Here is a 21,280-nt window from a genome sequence, read left to right as displayed (position 1 = left end):
GTTGACCCCAGCCTACATATCTCTGATAGCATCTATTCAGCAGTCCAGGCAGTTTAGTTTTAATGCTCCTTTTAATAGGTCTCCCCATAATACTGAAGGACAATGGCTGTTACAAGGATTGTAAGTTAGATCACTTAGTGATGGCCCTGTGTTTCTAACCACTAGGTCATCTTGTCATCCTGTGTTGCAGTACACATAATTAGATGAGCAACTTTCACAGGGGCCAGCAGCACATCAAGGTCAGTGTTATGCAGTAACACTCCATTAACTATCTTACTTTTTTAACATGCAGTGGAAGGAGTTGCTATTTGAAATTCAGTAAGAGTATTTTTACTTACTAATATTAAATATTACAGTTTAAACATTGTTTTGTTTACTGCCTTATTTTTTGACATGGGTCTTGATATTACTCAGTACTCCTGTAGATAATCAGTCAAGACACCTTAAATATCAATGTGAAGTGCATACAGTCATGGTAACAAATAAAGAATAGCCTCCCTCAGTTATGACGTTTTTACATATTAGGGATTAAGAATAAGAAAAATTAACAAACTCTCTAAACCTTACAAGGTCTTAAAATGCGGTAACCTCAGATTACAACACAACATGTTACCCAGGCCGCACTTTAGGTGTTGGACAGATGACCTCATGTTTGAAGAGTATACAGACGAGTTGGCTGGTTCAGTAACTGCAAGCTACTCAGGTCCTGCAGATCCAAAAAAAAAAAGGAAAGAAAGTCAAAGTTATCATACTTCCACCACCGTGCTGACAATTAAGTGTTTGTGCTAATATGCTGTTCAGTATGGATGCACATCTCCATGTTGGGTTTATCTGTAAACATTGCTGCAGAAGTCTTCTGATTGTTCAGATGCAAACCTCAGCCGTGCTGCCCTGTTCTTTTAAGAGAGAAGATGCTTACTCCATCTTTTTCTAATTGTACTGTAATTGTATTGTAATTACACAGTGTCATGATTTATTGTTTACCCAAGGTTGTACTTACCAAAAACCTATAACTTGTGGTTTATTTCACTTCCTATCTAATATACACTCATTAGTTTATTACTTAATAAGCAGTAAAGCATTTCTACAACGTTAACCATTATCACCATGAACAAAAATTTACTAGAGAAGGTTAGGCAAATGGAATGTAACACTCAGCATGAGGGCTTATACAGTACATGCACGTCTGACTTGCTTACCCTTTAAATGCTCAAGTCAAAGCCTTCTGTCAACACTAGAGAAAGGGAATGTATGTGTGAAAGCACTGCTCGGTAAAAACTCTAGCAATCCATTTTAATTACCGAGAACAAAAGCAAAACGCAGTCACTCGAAGTTGACGTGGGGACGTGCTTCAAAGTACCTGTCAGCGTAGCTATAGGGAGGACAGAGCCCTGTGGGAAATATCAGTGTGTGCACGACGAGTCTCTCAGGGTATTTTAACCCTTTAGAGCCGATCGGAGCGGGAACGCTCTGTTATGCGTAACTATTTTTAAATCCCAGTAGCACTGCAACCACGTAAGCTAGCGCAAAAAATTTTTTTGCATATGAAACCGGAGGAGTTGTACTTACATCTGATGCCATCAGCTTGTCCTAGGTCACGGTTTCCTTCCACATAAAGTTTTGCAAAAACTGCATAAAAAGCGCTTGCAGGAACAAAAACATAATATTCCAGAAACACGCTTTACCGATCTGATCAGCTGTTCAAAACACTTCCTACGTTGGAATAGACGTCAGCGCGAACTTTTGCATTTCCGCCATTACCTGCCCGAAACCGGAAGTGACGTCATTTTCGCGGAAATGTAGTCTTTTTTGCGATCAGGGCCTCAGGGCCTATACTGCTCTTTTTAAAAGTTATCTTTGACTTTATGACTTTCTGTGTCGTTTCTGGGATGCTTAGGACTCATATTGCACTGCTGGAAATAGTTTATTTTGATGCATATGCTGCTTTTTTGCAAATTTGCAGTATAATATTTATTTTCGTTTTTCCTGCAGTGTATAAAAATTGGTGTATTTCAAAAATAAAACTATGAAGACACTCAAAATAATTTTCCTGTGGTGGGAAACTATTTTGTGCAACTTTTTTGTATTTACAGTTTTGAGGGATAAGACTCTTAAATTTCTCTAACTACAAATATATGTCAAAAAATCAAAAACGATTTTCAATTTTTTTGTAGTTTATTGCACTTTTTTGCAATTTATGTAATTACTATGCACTTAATGAATACATATTATTAAAATCTGGGCTATAATGGTTGTATTGATGTATAGCAACTTGAAATGCTCCCAAAAATGGCTCCACAGCATGTAAAAATATAATATAAGCTCTGGCGGACTTGGTTCTATGGTAGGTCTTAAAGGGTTAAAGGATTTATAACTTCATAAATACAATCACACAGTGTGGTTGAATGGCCAGTAAGTGATGCGGTATGCGTTCCGTTTCGAAGCAAAAACCCCTCATGAAATGTGCTGTCATATTTAACTTCGACTTCAGTGAAAACTCAAAACAGACACCCAACAGGTTTCAGACATCCATGAAGAAATAAAATTCCATTTGTTCCATTGTTAATGTAACATTTTTCTTGATGGCCCTCTCTTTGATGCTGAATGTTCCCTGAAGGCACCAGCACTACAAAACTAAGCTTTATCTTCTAAAAACACATGCTGCTGCTATTCTTGCCCACTGCACCATACTGTTACATTTCTTTAGCTGGTTAGACTCTGAAGACAACTACTAATGAACGGTTGTATGCTTCGTACGTGTATGTGTACAGGTATTATCATGCTCTTTTTATTACATGATCCATAAGGCCTCAATTATACTGAATGGATGCACTGTTTTTCTTCTTGACTACTTTTTGCTCTCTTGGAGTATTTTCAACACATATGCAGTTTACACAAAGACACATTTTTCTATTCCAAAGTCTTGGATACTCAAATAATACCACAATTGAGCACAGGTCAGTCGCATACCAACAGACTCAGTGGGGTTTGTTAGCATCACCGAGACACACCGATGCCTGTGATATTTCAGGGGAGATATGCCAAAAGAAACAATTTTGACCATAGCTGTTTTGCATACACGACATACAGTGGGGCAAAAAAGTATTTAGTCAGCCACCGATTGTGCAAGTTCCCCCACTTAAGATGATGACAGAGGTCAGTAATTTGCACCAGAGGTACACTTCAACTGTGAGAGACAGAATGTGAAAAAAAAATCCATGAATTCACATGGTAGGATTTGTAAAGAATTTATTCGTAAATCAGGGTGGAAAATAAGTATTTGGTCACCTCAAACATGGAAAATCTCTGGCTCTCACAGACCTGTAACGTCTTCTGTAAGACGCTTTTCTGTCCCCCACTCGTTACCTGTATGAATGGCACCTGTTTGAACTCATCATCTGTATAAAAGACACCTGTCCACAGCCTCAAACAGTCAGACTCCAAACTCCGCCATGGCCAAGACCAAAGAGCTTTCGAAGGACACCAGGAAAAGTATTGTAGACCTGCACCAGACTGGGAAGAGTGAATCTACAATAGGCAAGCAGCTTGGTGTGAAAAAAATCAACTGTGGGAGCAATCATCAGAAAATGGAAGACATACAAGACCACTGATAATCTCCCTCGATCTGGGGCTCCACGCAAGATCTCATCCCGTGGGGTCAAAATGATCATGAGAACGGTGAGCAAAGATCCCAGAACCACACGGGGGGACCTGGTGAATGACCTGCAGAGAGCTGGGACCAAAGTAACAAAGGTCACCATCAGTAACACACTACAACGGCAGGGAATCAAATCCCGCAGTGCCAGACGTGTTCCGCTGCTGAAGCCAGTGCATGTCCAGGCCCGTCTGAAGTTTGCCAGAGAGCACATGGATGATACAGCAGAGGATTGGGAGAATGTCATGTGGTCAGATGAAACCAAAGTAGAACTTTTTGGTATAAACTCAACTCGTCGTGTTTGGAGGAAGAAGAATACTGAGTTGCATCCCAAGAACACCATACGTACTGTGAAGCATGGGGGTGGAAACATCATGCTATGGGGCTGTTTTTCTGCCAAGGGGACAGGACGACTGATCCGTGTTAAGGACAGAATGAATGGGGCCATGTATCGTGAGATTTTGAGCCAAAACCTCCTTCCATCAGTGAGAACTTTGAAGATGAAACGAGGCTGGGTCTTCCAACATGACAATGATCCAAAACACACCGCCCGGGCAACAAAGGAGTGGCTCCGTAAGAAGCATTTGAAAGTCCTGGAGTGGCCTAGCCAGTCTCCAGACCTCAACCCCATAGAAAATCTGTGGCGGGAGTTGAAAGTCCGTGTTGCTCGGCGACAGCCCCAAAACATCACTGCTCTCGAGAAGATCTGCATGGAGGAATGGGCCAAAATACCAGCTACTGTGTGTGCAAACCTGGTAAAGACCTATAGTAAACGTTTGACCTCTGTTATTGCCAACAAAGGTTATGTTACAAAGTATTGAGTTGTATTTTTGTTATTGACCAAATACTTATTTTCCACCCTGATTTACGAATAAATTATTTGCAAATCCTACCATGTGGATTCATGGATTTTTTTTTCACATTCTGTCTCTCACAGTTGAAGTGTACCTCTGGTGCAAATTACTGACCTCTGTCATCATTTTAAGTGGGGGAACTTGCACAATCGGTGGCTGACTAAATACTTTTTTGCCCCACTGTATCACTTGGATCCTGACAGATCACATGCTTGCAAATGTGGAAAATGTAGGTATCTTTTCCTGACTGTTAATAAATTCAAAGTTTAATAAACATTCTAAGCAGCTGCTAACTTGGATTATATTGTTCTTATTTGTACTCATACTCTAGCTGTCCATTCTAGTGAAACTAAATGAAATACCCATTCCAACCAAACAACAGGTTAATGGTTGTTTTCTGACATAACTCTTGAACTTTGATTATACAATACCGCAATAAATTTTTATGTATCATTTATAGAAACTAAAATCTCTCCAGAGGTCATGAGTACACATTGTTTGCTTTGGATCCTTTCTGTTTCGGGGAATGCTGTTGTTCAGTCAGAAGTAGTGCAATAAAGTTCCCTTCATTGGCAAGATAAGGAGAAAATTGGAACAGCATATTTATGCATTATGTAACAGACATTCGGAAATTTCTTTTTTGTTCATTTCTTTTTTATTCTCAGTATTATATGTCAAAAAAGGACATCTGCATTTAATGCGTTTGTTGTTTTATTCCTTGTAAACATAAACTTTCAAATTACACTGCAGACATTCATCCTGTTATATTCTGAAATTGTTTTTGCAGCTTACAGTTTTTGCCATATTGGAAACAATCATCCAGTGCGGGGGGTCAGCCTTTGCCTGATTGGAGCTATTTGAACACACTTGATTTTCCACAATCAAAGAGTTTCTTAAGTTGAGGCATGCCACTGGCCTAGCCAATTACAATCAACAGTCTGTGTGTTTCTCCCCTTTTTATCATCTATATACTGACAAGTGTGCTAAACCAAACAAGCATAGACATGTGCAGCTTCCCAATAACTCAAAAAACATATTCTTTTATGACATTGCTTTGGCTGCATGTCTTGATCATTTCAGTAGTACACACTAAATCTAAATCAATGTTCAGCAGCAGACAGCATGCTAATCTTCAAAGAACAGCTTTGTTATACATGAAGGGGGGGGGGGGGGGGTTTCCGCTCCATTAACCTGTTCCTGCCTTTACTTAATGCCCAAATACCCTCATAAATACAGAGGGCTCAGCTTTGGCTGGACACCGAAACAAGGTACCCTGCTCTTGTGGGGCAATGACAGATTTAGTCTAGACTGAGGTTGTGTCTGGCTGCTGTGGCAGGTGTGTTTTCACACTGTATGCTATGTCGTAAATATAAATGTGGGTGTGTGTAGGTGGGTCGCAGAAAGTTATAAATTAAGTTTTTTAAGGCTGCCTTTATTATTGGCCAGTTCGAAGTATTCAGCAGCAAAGTTCCAACACTAACCAATGAACAAAAATGACCCACTAAATCATGGCTAGACACTTAGAGGATCACGTATTACAGTGCTTAAGCACATTAGCAAAATAACAGTGCACTTGCTAAGAGCGTTTGCCTCCTGCATGGTTTTTTGATAGTTTACCAGATCTCAAAATAAGAATTTGAATAAGAAAAAGCGTACATTTTTATTCTGGGTGATCCTCTAAACTGAAGGTTGGCAGTTTGAAGCCTCGTCAATGCTTATGAGAACAGGTGAATGCGGCTTATAGTGTAAAAAGGACTTTGAGCGGCCACCAAGACTAAAAAGAAAAGTGTGCGTTAAAATTATCCCAGACTCATAGAGAGGGCTCATTCTAAGGTTTGGGGCTCTTTTATCATAAATTACTGCATTAGTGTAGTGTGGTATGGAGGCGATCAGCTTATGGCACTGCTGAGGTGTTATTATACCAGATTGCCTTCAGTTTGTCTGTATTTTTAGATCATATGATTCTCATCTTCATTTTGATAATACCTCATAGGTTCTCTGTGGGGTTCTGGCCAATCAAGCAGAGTTATAACATGGGCAGTAGATCTGGCTCTTGGGTAGGTAGTAAGCCCTGCTGGAAAAGGATATTAGGATCTCCATATAGTTTGTTAGCAGATCAAAGCATGAATTGCTCTAAAATGGCCTAGTAAATAACTGTGTTGACTTAGGACTTGATAATGCAAAGTGGACCACCCACCACTAATACCAGCTGATGACCTGACCCCCAAAATCATCACAGCCTGTGGAAACATCTCTGCCTCTCTACTTTTCCTCCAGTCTCTAAGACATCAAAATTAAAAATGTACTTTCTTTGGACCACCGTGCAACAGTCCAGGTCTTTTTCTCACCCTCCCTCCGCTCCTTCTGAAGCTCTCCAAAGTTCTTGAATCAACTTTTCTTGATAATCCTCTTAAGACTGCGGTCAGTCATGTTGCTTATGCACCTTCTCCTGCCACAGTTTTCCCTTCCAGTCAACTTCCCATTAATATGCTTTGATACAGCGCTCTGCCAACAGCCAGCCTTTCCACCATCAACCTCCTGATTTTGATTCAAATGATTTTTTTCCACAATATTAGTTTTTTACTGTTCTATTATTTACAGTACATATTCAAATACATCACACCACAATATATACAGAAAACTGATGTACACTTAAACACACGTGCATTCATTTGCACCTGAATACTCTCAAACTAGCTACAAATAAATCTGCCTAATCACATATTCATGCACACACAAACAGCCCGAAACAGACATGTATATGATGAACTGCCGCAACCTCCCTGCATTAGGTCAGTGCTGGAAATGTTTCCCTACAGACTCAGAGATTATCAGTTAATGCAAATGACGCGTGTTGACAGCAGCTGCACGCAAACATGAACAAGCGCAGGTCAGACAGCTGCTCTAACAAGAGCACAGCGGCACGATATCTCTGCCAGGCCCTGACCTGTACACGATGCTCTGTGCCAACCTGCTCTGTGTTCACTTTATTTATAACTCTGCTGCCAGTCGTATTATCCGTGTTATCTACAATCCGTCAAACACTCACCCCTTCTCCATCCTGTGCTTCTTGCACTCTATTCGCGATTAGCTCCTCTCCCTGTTTTGCTCTTGTCAGTATCTAACATACTATATTTTTCTCCGCCTTTGACACCTCTGTCTTTTTTTCTTCTGCTCCACAAGAGTTTGGTTGGCAGGCACACATGTGGCTTTAGATCGAGCTCTGTCTTGCTTATCACGTTTCCTTTTCATCCCAAACCCTTTTATCTTGTCACAGTTCTTTTGTTATTTAGAGTTTGCAATAATGAAGCGACCTTGACATTTAATCATTTCTTTTGTCCACTGATGGATTTGATCATCATCCCCTTTTCAAATGTATCCTATTAAAATGGAATAAATTCTGGGTCTTTTGTTTTGGGTATCTTATCTGACAATGAATCACAGTAACGATAGCAGAGGGTGGCCTAATCAGATACTGTCAGCAAATCCTCCTAAAGTGTGAAAATGTCTCGCCTCCCAGGGCATGTTGCATGCCAAAGCTTGATCAACAGCCTCGCCGCTGCAAGTAAAGAAGCCAATTAACATCCTCTGTCAGCTTCCAGCTAACTGGAACCATCACTGAAGGGTGTACAAATTTCAGGCAGTAATCTAATTTCACATGAACACACATCAGGCCCCTTAGAACAGCAAAAAATCCAATATGAAGAAATATGATGACTTGCACTTGCTGCTCGGTATTGGGTTCAGGCCATCAGGTTCACTCTCATAGATGAACTGCAGGTTGCACAACAGCCCAGGGGATATGGAACTCCAAAGTGTTCAAAATTAAATAAATAAATAAGTCATGATGAAATAAATAACTATGTGAATAAATAAGACACAGATATGTAATGTGAGAATGATATTGTGAAATAATTGAACACATTTTGAAAAAAAGCTCATTATTGTGAAATATATTGCATTCTGCTATAAAAATTTACTTGTTATTGTGAAATATTATTTCATGATCATTATTTTTCACAATAACAGAGATTATTCCTGAGGTATTTTATTTATTCCCAGCCGTTTTTAATCCAAAATGTCCTTTTTTTCAAAGTCAGTCTTTATTTCAAAATCCCGTTTTTCCCAATGGCCTATTTATTTCATAATGCGACTTTTCAGCAGAATGACTTTGTCTGTCAATCAGTGTGAGTGGGCTTGACCTTTGCGCCTATTGGCTGATCGTTTACTATCGACTAGTTTTCCTGGATACCTGCTCCTCGGACGGCTGCTACAGGTAGCAAAAACGTGCTAGGTCAAAAGTCACGGAGGATGGCGGACTGGTGTGAACTTCAGTCAATTCTGCTCATTTTAGCAGATCAGATAGAGAGGGATCATTTACCTGTAGATACTGTTTTGAGTCGTTTAGATGATGTTTCTGAAATGCTTGGGATGATAATTGCTCTTCAAGATGTTAGCATCGATGACACCATTGTCGAAAGTTTAAGATCAATTCAGCACCGTGTTCGTTTGGAATACGCCGAGGAAGAACAGTCTTCAAATGTTGGTCGTCCACGTCTTGAAATCCCGGCTGCAGCACTCAGGACTTTAGTGCTGTCCGGTATAACCATCGGGGTAATTGCCGATATGTTTTCTGTGTCTCCGAGCACAATTAGGAGGAGAATGACGGAGGAAGGTCTAAGGTAAGTTTATGCTGTAATTTAACACCTGTGTGAGTCTTTACACAGCATTATTTAGATGTTGACCTTAATTATGACGTTTGATATTGAAATATTATCGCTTACTTTTTTATTGTGAATGTCTAAAATAAGCGTGGCAGCTACGGCTAATGCTATCGGCGCCATCTTGTTGTTGAGACACGTTTAGCTGGCGCAGTGTTAGCAGTGTGTTAACTCGGAGACTTGGCGGCAGTGGAACCTGTAGGAACCTTTTACACAGAGTAAACCCACCAGCTTTCCACAGTCTACTTACTTATCACATCTTGGTAGACAGCAGGGTCATTAGTGCTTTAAATAGTACATAGTTGAATGTTTCATTGCTGTTTGCAGCTAATTGTTCTCTGATAACACATAACAAAGTTGATGTTAAATAGCAAGTTTATTGAAATGGTTTTGTCTATTACAGCAGCGTTTTAAATATCATACTTTCTCTGGTGTCTTCAGTAAAGCTAAAACAAGAATACATTTACGTCCTTGGTTCTTTCAGGAAAACGTTTTGTTGAGACTTGCTGTTATACTAAAAAAAAAAAAAATTATGTGCAGAAAATCTGATAGGTATTCTTCTATTGGGAATGAGGACTTGGATGCAAAAGTGCTGGACATTCAGCGTCATCACCCAAATGCCGGCTGCAGAATGATGATGGGACATCTACGATCCAGTGGCATACACATTCAAAGTAAGCTGATATTGTTTGAATATCCAAACACCAGTTTCTGGCCCAGAAAGCATGTGTCAGTGTAGCCATGATGTGATATTATAATGTAGGCATCAAAAATGACTAGGCATGTTCGCATCACTGTTATGCAGTTATGTTCCTGTTTGAACCAGTTTGTACATGATTCTCTGTCCCTAGTAAATCTGTACAGCACCTGGATACTTACCTGAAGCAATGAAGATCTGTCTCATAAGCATTACAGTGTTTACAATACAGTCTTTTTGTAGTTGTTAGTACTAAGACATGATCTGTTTGTTAATCAGGATTTCGACTGATGGATTCAATGAGACGAGTCAATCCAGAAGGGGTCATGATGCGACGGTTATCTATTCAGACTGCAAGGCGTCGTCAGTACAGTGTACCAGCACCAAATCACCTTTGGCATATCGATGGAAATCATAAACTAATTCGGTCAGTACTTGCATCACCTTTTCCCTATTCCATTGAGGTAACAGAATGCATGTATAAAATTGTAAAATGAAGCCTTGAGTTTGTAAATGTCATCTTAAATGCTGTCATATAAGGCCATTTACAGGATTTGCTATAGTCATGTCTGAGGCTTTACATTATGCATGTGATTCCTTGCACTACAGATCTTTCTGTAAAGTGTTTAAGTTTCCCTTCTATTATTTCTTTTACATTCCTGTTATAACATGTTGTCACTTTATATGGAACTGAAATATTGGTCTTGCTTGTATGTAACTGGGGACTAGGGCTGCCACAAACGATTATTTTGATAGTCGACTAGTCACCGATTATTTATGCGATTAGTCGACTAATCAGATCATCATCCACTGGACGTAAAACTACAGCTTATTGCACCAGCAGCATCTGCTCTTATATAACTATCATTAGCTTACAGCTTTAAGCTTTTAAGGTGCTAACTAAAAATAAAGAAAGACAAGATGATAGTTTATTCAATTTTAATGAAATTTGCAGATTGTTTTGGTAAAGTTTAATAAACTCCTTGCTATCTAAAATATAACAGGACACCGGAGTATATTCTCCAGCATCTCACACTTCTGATAATCAGCTGTCTGCTTGACGTTTATTCAGCTGTGTAAAAACTATAACTTTAATCTCAGCCAAACCGATTTACTCAGGAACAAATAAAATACTAAAAAAAAAAAAAAAGCCAAACAACAACATTTTTAATTTATCTAAGTGACTCATATATATTTAACCTGAGTCGCGAAAGACGGCGGTGGGTTTGAAAACAATTTGCCGGGAGTCCAGTGTTCTCACGGTGCTAGTGACCTAGCCCCCGGCTAGCTATCGAGCTAGTGGGTAACAGACGTCTCCGAAAACGTCGGAGCGCTTTTGAAAATATGTGGTGTCCTGATAAACTGAGCCGATATTTGAGGTTTACACAGCTACATTCTCGCCTGAAAATATGTTAAACGTTTATTTTGTGACCCAGAAAGAATAATAAGAGTAATATTAAAACTAACTAGCTACCGCCATTGTTGGAAACTAAGCTGGGCCGCGCTATGAATTCTGGGACACAGCTGCTTCTTCTTCTTCTTCGGGGTTTAACGGCAGCTGGCATCCTTGTACATGCAGTGCTGCCATCTTCTGTTTCAGTCCGTTATTACACTCTTAAATCCTGCTATTATTCCTGCGTCTTTTGCGATCTTACAAAGCTTCAAACGACACGTCGACTATTAAATCAGTCGTCGACGATTTTGATAGTCGACGTAATCGTGACTAGTCGACAAATCGTGGCAGCCCTACTGGGGACATGACAATGTTTTTTCTTGTTTTTTTTTTTTTTAATTCTGCCTTGTCAGATGGAGATTTGTTGTCCATGGTGGGATAGATGGTTTTTCTAGGTTAATTGTCTACCTTAAAGCTGCCACCAACAACAAAGCTACAACAGTTTTTGATGGTTTCTTGTCAGCAATCAGACAATATGGCATACCGTCAAGAGTCCGGTAAGAGGTGTTTAACAAATACAGTATGTCAAAAAACTCTGTATTGGACAGTAGTTATATTCAGATTGTTACTCTCACTGACTCGGATCAAAACTTCTCTACTTTTTTTCCAGGTCAGACAAAGGAGGGGAAAATGTGAAGGTTGCACATTTCATGGTGCAGACAATGGGGGAGAACAGGAACTCTCACATTACAGGCAGAAGTGTTCACAACCAGCGGTAAGGACAAGTAAATTGATGGCCTGTCTTACATTTTTTTCACACATGCAATTGTAATAAAACAAATGGTTTCTGAGCATAATTGACTGGTTTTCACTGTGTCTTATAGCATTGAGCGCCTGTGGAGGGATGTATATGAAAACGTCCTTGACCTTTTCTACACAATCTTCACCCAGCTGGAGATTCAAGGACTGCTCAACCCTGGTGAAGAAATTGACTTGTTTGCACTGCACAGATGCTTTTTGCATCACATTCAACATCATCTTCAGTCATTCCAGGAAGCATGGAATCAGCACGGACTCAGAACAGCAAACAACCATTCACCTCTGCAACTCTGGTTGCTGCACAGAAAGGAGGGACAAGATTTGTCACAGGTACATGACTATTTGATCCGTATTTGTTCTTCTATGTAAAACTCTACTATCTGTAGTTGAGGTGAGTTTATTTCTACTGTTCGAGTTGGTGTACCGAATATTTCTCCTGTAAGTGAAAATGTCTCTCAAGCCATTCTCTCCTTTTATTCCATCTGTCAGGTATAGATGGCAATACTTTAAACAAAGTTAAATTTGTTATACCTGAAGAGAACCAATCCTGACCTAGAATGGGTGAATGAATAATTATGCCTAAGAAACTCACATAGGCCCTGACAGACTCAATAAGTCCATCTAGGAACAGCTGCAGGAAACACCTCTTCAGTTTAGATTTAAAACATGTGCATGCTCTTTCAGGTTGATGAGGATTATGGTGTGGACTGGACAGGACCACATAATCACCGCCCATCAAATGAGATCACCATTCCTGAGCTTCAGCTCCCACGTGCACTGAGTGAACGAGAGCTTGCTGTGCTACCAAACAACAACGTTAAGTTTCTACATCTATGGCTTTGTAGCTAATACTGACTCAAAACAGCATAACCAATTTCATTTTCAACAAAACAGTGAGTGGCTATAAAACAGGATTTGTTTTACACAGCTGTCACTTTAATAATAATAAAAATAAGTGATTTGATTTGATATTCATTTCTTGGATGTACGGTACCGGTACATGTCAACTCTGAGCAGATTTAATACAATGCACACGGTACAGTAGTATAAAATCTTAATGCAAATAAATTTTCCAGTAGCGAGAATAAAATAAACATAATGTGTAATTTATAATGTACAGGGAACAACTGATTTTGTTTTCTGAACTCTTTTTAATATAAACTGACAAAAAGCAATAAATGCACACCTGTACTGTGTATTTTACACTGTCAAGTGTATTAAAGGAACTAGAACTCACTAGATTGTCCGTTTCTTTGAACACTGAATACAGTAATGTGATGCAAGAAAGAAAAATGGTCTAATCTTACCATGTGGTTATGGAATCAATCCTAAACCAGACCAAAACCTGAGTCAGTACAGTTGAGACACACCTCAATGTCCATCAGAAATGATTCATAGGTACAGTAGTGTGCAGGAAGACGTAGTACTTCAAAACAGGTGGAAGACTTTGGAAGACTGCTGTTGACCACTTCCACAGTCATTTCTCTCGGCAAGACTTCCCATCCTGTCCAAAACTTGATGAGGGCTTTTCGTTGTGCACAAGACGCTGCAATGGAACATTGTTTTGAGCTATAATGACATCCTATATTCATTATTTTGAGTCTTTTATGGAGAAATACCTTAAAAGATGAACAATTACATAAAGAGCACAAGACATTTTTGCCCCACTCAAATTGCTGTTGTAGCTGTCATAGATATTTTTATGGTAACAAAGCTAAAAGTAGTTACATACAATTATAATGCAAATGATAATGCCACCACTCTGTTTTTTATGTATTGCATGGAGGCAGTATGGAGCAAATAAGAAAACAAAATTATACTATAGTGTACTTTGTTAATGACCCGAGATCACTGGACTGTATGTAATTTACCAAAGTATAATCAGAGAAAACCAATAGCAAAATACCTATCGCAGCAGACTTACCATTTTCAATGAAGGACCGAAGGTAGCCTGCCACTCTGCATTTATCCTCAAGAGAGCATTCCTCTTCCTCCTCATCTTCATCTTCTGTGGCAGGCCACACTATCCTTTCTAGAATAGACTGCATAAAATAGTTCACCTTGGTTAATTTTTTCTCTTAAATGCTACAAGATAAAATAAGCTTAATTTGTCATTTTATATCTTTACTTATCTTGTAGTCTTAAGAGCGTCAGCAACATTAGGTGTATTTTTATTAAATGTAACCCAGCTGTTCGACTAGCCCAAGCATACAAAATGGTATATTGATGTTTTGTGTCAACAATTAATGTTCATCCTTCATAAATTAACCAAATACCTTTACTATTCAGATGTTAAAAGATGTGACCTGACTTTACCTCACAACAGGGAGCAGTCTCTGATTCCCTTGGTAAGAAAAGAGGAATGATGTCTGATCTTTCTGTCAGAAGCGGCCATACCATGGTCTCCTTAAGCCCTTTCCTCAGCTGCTTGACTTGACGGCTTGTTCGTGTTATGACCTACAACAGTGAGACCAAACCAAAACTGAAGTGTGAGTCCGTAAAGTAAAACACACTTTAAATGTTAAATACTTAAAGAACATCCACTGTACTGATAAAGCATTTCAAATGGCCTCCAAAGAGATTTTTTTAATGTATATGAAAAATGTACTTATTCACATCCAAAGGTTTGATTTGCTTTTCTATTTAAAATTTACATTTATTGGGGAGAGTAAGTCCGTACTCACAGCGTGGAATAGCAGACGTTCATACAGCCACTTTCTATTGGTTTGTGTGACACCTGGCAGGTCCCAAGCCAGGGCTAGCTCGAGAACATTTCTTCGTTCCAGTTCTGTTAATTCAGCAGTGCCATCAAGCTAGGACAGAGGGGAAAAAAATTAGTCAGTAGTAGGTACTGATGGCTATTCAATCTTGTCTCTAAATTTAATATTTAGTGAAATAGTAATTCTTTAAAATAATGGTACAAAAATGCAAACCAGCTGAATAGTGCTGCGGATATCAATATCAGGGCAATCCTCAATCTGAACTGTAGCTGTTTCAGGTGAGCCACCAAAAAGGACATGGATGATTGCAGGACTTATACCAGACACACACGGTCCACCATGAATGAATGAATGTCCCATTATTCTTCCTAAGATCAAACATAATAAATTCACTTAGCCTAACATTGCATGGGGGTAAAGACAAACAGTTTTGTAACTGTATTCAATCTAGTTTTCATCTTTATGGTTACAGTTAGGATAATGTAACACAAGTAATGCTTTTTCCTTTAGTGCTGCACATGTATTATTTTAAATTACTATTCCTCTTATTTCTGTACATAACTTTCTTACCTGCCACCAAAAACATGTCACTCTCAAGCAAGGTCTGAGAAGTGGATGGAGTCAAGTGTTCTGGCTCACCGTCAAACAGTCTTGTAAGATCTGTGTTCCCTGAAAAGAGTACATCTAGGTTATGGTGAGTATGAGAAATCCAGGCAGTAATTTTAACACAATTAACTCATTTACATAACAAATACATTTTCTTTACATGAATAAATATTCTCTTATTTAATCCACTATACATGTGCCCAGTCTAGTTTCATACATACCAAAATTCAAATGCAAACCAGACTGTACTAGAGAAACTGCCTTTGAGAAGAAGAATCTCTTCACCCCTTCTCCAACAGCAACATCCCCTAAAAGGAAGAAGGAAAAAAAAAAACTTGTGAAGTTTCGGATTAGTCAGTCACTGGATTTCTAATGTTTTCACAATACAGAAAAAATACCTTCCAGTTTGCAGCTGACAGGGCCCGCCCACTCTACCTTTGGAGCTTTGTAGAGGGAGATAAGTGATGTCTGTTGATCCACAATACTTTCCCGCAAGTCCATTTGCAGGACTACTGCCTTTCTTGTCTCATACTTTGAAAGTAACTCGGACTTGTAGAGCCAGGCTGCTCTGGTTGCATCTTGTTCACATTTCCACTCTGAAAGGTACACATTTGTATGGATCACATGAATCAAAAGAAATAAAATATATGTATTTTTTGCCATTTGTCTGGTATCTTCCTAACTTAATTCCTGTCACTACCTGGTTTTTCCCCTAGAAGTGACTTTTCCTCATCTTGATGAGATGCATCTTCCTGCACTACCACCATATCACCTGACGATTGCTCTGCTCTTGCTGAGGTTATGGTGGATTCCAAGATGATACTATCTGGTTCCTCTACCCCGCAGGACAGATTCCAGGCATCACTGTTGCTACAGGATGGGACCTCTGACCTTGCTGTTGTACTACGAGTCTGCCTAGCCTGACTTTCAGTAACAGACTGAGGTTCAGCACCACTCAATGAACTGTGAGAGGGATTGGCAGAGATTTCAGCATCCATCACCAATATATACAAAGTGGACTTACTTAGTTTCCACACTATATACTAAAATATATAGAAAATCAAAGATGTTCCTTACCTTGTGCATTTAGTGATGTGGTTTTTCATTTTATTTAAAGGAATGTTAATGTCACAATTCAGGCATTTTGTGGGGGGTCCGTGTTGCTGGAGGGTTGTCAGGCTCTACAGAGAATATGGAGATAAAAATATATATATACATTTGGTGCATACTGTGATAAAAAATGTTTTGACAGTTCTGCAATCGCATTTGCCAACGTGAGAAGCAGAAACAAATTGTAAACACAAAATTACATATCTCCTTCTAAACCTTTTCTAAGAATTGCTTACATACACATTCAGAACCATTATTACTCATATGCAGTCATGTTTCTAACCAGCTGACAGCTAAAGTGATTTGACACATAGTTGAGCTTAGCTAGCCATTTGAACTAGTTTATTAATACATGCAAATAACATATTCTGACCCTAGTCATTACTCACGTCTTCCAAATCAATACTTTTCTGCAGTGGCCTTATATAGATCAAAGCTTGTCCAATTCCACTCAATGGACTGCGGAGATATCGCACTGTATATCCAGTGTCTGGGCTTGGGATTGTGCACAGGTTACGGCTTCGTGTTGTACCAGAGATTCTCAGCAGTTCAAACCCTCCTGTGTCTTTAAGCTGAGGGAAGGTATCCTCAATCTTTGCCTTGACCACTTCTGGGTCATCATCCCTTCCTATAAAACACATTACTTGCTGTACATTACTACAAAAATGGTACATATAACAGTAAAAATGTAGTTAAACTGAATCTTGAAATATTAACAAATGACATGTAGCATCACCTTGGAATGAAATCCGTTTCCAAGTCCAGCTGCTGCTAGGTCAAATTTGACTGCTTTAGCTGGCACTGTGTCTGACATATGATCATGTAAACAGAAGAAGGTGTGTGTGTAAATGGAGCGGCATGCTTTCTTGGAAGAATGCGAGGTCAGAGATGAAAGTGGGGTCAGAGATGAAAGTGGCGCTGAGGAAGGCCTCACTCTGTAAGGGGCAAACAGTCTTGCGACTTCAGCTTTAAAAAGGGAAAAACAATATTATAGAAAACATTCTAAAAGCTTAGATTAATTGCTACTTAATTTGCAAGTATTATACCCGCTTACAAAATCACTACATTGAACTAGAATTGCTTTATTTTCATTCACATAGATTACTTGACTTCCATATTAGCAGAGAAAATAAGACACTTTAAAACGACATGATTTAACTATTACCTACAACAATGTAAACAGTGATACAGACATTAACCCAGAAGACGATTATCTTCTCTTACCTAATTTATTAAGTTCTTTGCTATGATAAAAAACAGTATAAAAAATTTGTGACTGAACTGATTAAAAAGCTCATTTTTGGCAGACAGACTAACCAAGAAGTAATAACATCGTTACTTACCCTGAACAGCGTTTCGTGGAGTGGAGCTAGCTGTGATAGCGTTAGCGTTTGCTAACGTTAACATTGTGATGTTTTGATGAGAACTTGGACCAGGGACCGCTTCATCTCCAGTATGCTGCTGCAACACTCTCTCAGACTGAGGTGAAGACGTACAATCTAAGCGGTTAGCAACTTCTCTGAGTAACTCAGAAACGGACTTGTTTCCTGCAGCCATGCCCTTCACAAGAATTGATACACCTGTAACGTTATTCGCGCCCAGTGTTTTGCATTTGTCGGTGCCTTAAGTTTATCTTGAGCTGCATACTGCCGCCAGCTGCATAGGAGACGCATTGCTCCATTAAACCTAAATCGACAATTCATGTGCTATTACTTATGTCTGAGTAAAGGAGCAACCAATCACACGAGTGGCTCCGCCCTGTCTCTCTTGATTGACAGACAAAGTCATTCTGCTGAAAAGTCGCATTATGAAATAAATAGGCCATCGGGAAAAACGGGATTTTGAAATAAAGACTGACTTTGAAAAAAAGGACATTTTGGAATAAAAACGGCTGGAAATAAATAAAATGCCTCAGGAATAATCTCTGTCATTGTGAAAAATAAAGACCATGAAATAATATTTCACAATAATAAGTAAATTTATATAGCAGAATGGAATATATTTCACAATAATGAGCATTTATTTCAAAATGTGTTCAATTATTTCACAATATCATTCTCACATTACATATCTGTGTCTTATTTATTCACATAGTTATTTATTTCATCATGACTTATTTATTTATTTAATTTTGAACACTTTGGAGTTCCATAAGGGGAGGGTGAACATTTTCAACCAAAGAGTAGAGTTAGAGGAACAGCCCACCATTTGGGAATACATCATCAGTCTGATTATAAGATCAGCCTCAAATTCCTTTTCCGGTCATGAAACTAGATAGCCTAGCGTAACTTTTTAAATGGAAAAGGCCAGGGGAGAGCCATTAAAATAGAAAGGCTATTTCCAGCACCTCTTTAAGTTCTCTTTCACAACTTTTTTATATATATATTTAAATTCTGACTGAAATAATATTAACAGAAAATAGGGAGTCAATTGTACACATGAGACAATCTTTAATGTGGTCTTGTATTAACTGTGTGACATGCACAAAGGTGATAAGTATGCCATTCATTTGTCTTTGTGCTCTATGTGTTTGATCCATTTATTTAGTTGGCATTTAGGTATCCATGAGAGTCAACATTACATAGAGAGACCCAGCTCTTTCAGTTTCTAAATGTGCCATAGTATATAGAGGGAAAGCCAGGAGTCAGTTAGCTTAGTGTATTGTAGTATAAAGACTGAAAGCAGGTGAAAATTGCTTGCTTGGATCGCTCCAAGGTTTATTTTAGAATAGAAGAATAGAATAGAATAAACCTTTATTATCCCATGGATGAGAACATACATTTGGCAAGAATAGAGTTGTCAGTCATGCTAGTGAGTCTGTGAAGTTATACTTAGGCACACTGGTGTTTTAAGCTAAATGTTAATGTAAAGATTAATAAAGATTTCCAATGATGGTTGAATTGTTGCTTACAGAGGTTCCTAACTAAATGATGTGACCTGTTAGTATCTGCTCAGCGGCCATAATCAGAGTTAGTCGCAATCTCTAGTTACTGAAGACAGCGAGAGGAGAAAATGTCACTCCATAATATATAACGATTTATTATTCAACCATCATTAAAAACAATCACTATAACCTACAAGGGATACACATAAACGTTAATTAGAAGTGTATTGTCCATTTCATGCCATAAACTGTTGCTATCTTTTGAACCTTCAGTGACAGGCTGTATTGAACCCACAGCTGAACTATGAACATTATATTGCTGTAATAAAATGCCTTTCCAATGCTATGCTAGGTTGCTTTAATACAGTCTTTAGGAAAATCAGTTTTTGAATTTCTTTCACAGGAAATGAAAATATGAGTAGCTAGGATAGCAACGACCTCAATGTCACAAGCATTTCATTTCACTTTATATACAGTAGGTTATGATTTATTTTACAACCTCTGTAGTGCGCTCACATTTTAATTGCTTTTTTTTTTCTTTTTTTGTATTAGTTGCATTAAACAACCCACATTTTACCCACTGTTCAGTGGGTAAAATGTGGGTTAGATTAGCTCATTGTAGTCCATCTTTGGGGTGTTGTAGTCTCACCACAGCAGTTAAGTCAAATGTGTTCCCCAACTGGTTAGTGAGTGTTTTATGGCTATCTCTGAGTGAAAAGAATCACAAGGAGGGTAATGCAAAAAAAATTCTCCTTGTGATTACTTGTTTTCTTTAGCAGATTGTTGTCCGTGGTTTGTATGTCTTCAAACACTCACAGTCACCTTACTGAAACTTGCAACCTGGAAATGGACAACATTCTCCTTCAAAGTAAAAGCTGTGCTTTCCTGCTGAAACCAACATGCTTCTAAAGGTACAACTTTCACGCTGTTTTGTAGGCAAACCCTCTTCATCTCCTTTGGCAGGTAGTGAGTGTGTTCTTGAGTCCTTGCAAATTATGGGCGACAACTGCAATCTGTGACCACAGCAACTGCAAAGAGGTTTTCTGTCTAGCAACATTTGGCTCTTTTTGATCAATTTCACCTAGTGACTGCAAGCAATCTTTAGCAAGCACTTACCAACCGGTTTGGGAATACACATATTCCCCCAGCAACTAATGGTTTCCAGCAGATTGCTGACCAGTCTCTGGGCTTGCATGACTCGGGGTTTAGCAGTCGATTTCATAGTGACTGAAAGCAGCCACTCGCAAATGGTAGGGATAGCAGTCACTTCCCCCTACCATCAGTTTTTAGGCCTGAGGAAGGTTCCATAAGTGAAGCAGGGAGGTCCCATTTCTAAAGATCCTAACAAAGCATTGTGAGTGTGAATGGTATATGGCCTGTATTTGTATAGCGCTTTACTAGTCCCTAAGGACCCCAAAGCGCTTTACACATCCAGTCATCCACCCATTCACACACACATTCAGGTGATGGCAAGCTACATTGTAGCCACAGCCACCCTGGGGCGCACTGACAGAGGCGAGGCTGCCGAACACTGGCGCCACCGGGCCCTCTGACCACCTCCAGTAGGCAATGGGTGAAGTGTCTTGCCCAAGGACACAACGACCGAGACTGTCCAAGCCGGGGCTCGAACTGGCAACCGTCCGATTACAAGGCGAACTCCCAACTCTTGAGCCACGATCACCCCTGTGAGGTGGTTCTGATTGTGAAGCCTCAAGTAATTGCACACTCATACGATAATAACCTGTCAGCAGCAAGGTAGACCTGTGGTAAAGTGTGCCCTGTGTACTGCACTACTGTTAAGCATCATCTAAGAAAACAGAC

At 39.2% G+C, this 21,280-nt stretch overlaps 2 protein-coding genes across 2 annotated transcripts; one reads left to right on the top strand and one right to left on the bottom strand.

Moving 5' to 3' along the window:
* Window positions 1–8,758: 8,758 nt before the first annotated feature.
* LOC146689616 (uncharacterized) lies at window positions 8,759–13,369 on the top strand. Its single transcript, XM_085436924.1, has 7 exons — window positions 8,759–9,191; window positions 9,771–9,904; window positions 10,207–10,354; window positions 11,734–11,877; window positions 11,991–12,095; window positions 12,205–12,469; window positions 12,824–13,369. The coding sequence occupies exons 1-7, from the start codon at window positions 8,821–8,823 to the stop codon at window positions 12,986–12,988; spliced, it is 1,332 nt and encodes a 443-aa protein (XP_085293050.1). The 5' UTR covers window positions 8,759–8,820; the 3' UTR covers window positions 12,989–13,369.
* On the bottom strand, window positions 13,288–17,206 carry LOC146689615 (G2/M phase-specific E3 ubiquitin-protein ligase-like). The gene is made up of 11 exons (XM_085436923.1): window positions 16,965–17,206; window positions 16,543–16,646; window positions 16,166–16,428; window positions 15,864–16,061; window positions 15,687–15,773; window positions 15,430–15,528; window positions 15,073–15,227; window positions 14,824–14,952; window positions 14,456–14,596; window positions 14,064–14,181; window positions 13,288–13,685 (listed from the first exon to the last, which is right to left on the bottom strand). The coding sequence occupies exons 2-11, from the start codon at window positions 16,569–16,571 to the stop codon at window positions 13,468–13,470; spliced, it is 1,437 nt and encodes a 478-aa protein (XP_085293049.1). The 5' UTR covers window positions 16,572–16,646; window positions 16,965–17,206; the 3' UTR covers window positions 13,288–13,467.
* Window positions 17,207–21,280: the final 4,074 nt, after the last annotated feature.

This window comes from Copadichromis virginalis, linkage group LG17 (assembly GCF_057382275.1).
Source record: "Copadichromis virginalis isolate Kocher_CV1m ecotype Utaka linkage group LG17, C_Virginalis_male_GT1.1, whole genome shotgun sequence".
Lineage (NCBI taxonomy): Eukaryota > Metazoa > Chordata > Actinopteri > Cichliformes > Cichlidae > Copadichromis > Copadichromis virginalis.
The sequence above is the reverse complement of the archived record's forward strand: the minus strand, read 5'-3'. Positions and strand labels throughout refer to the sequence as shown.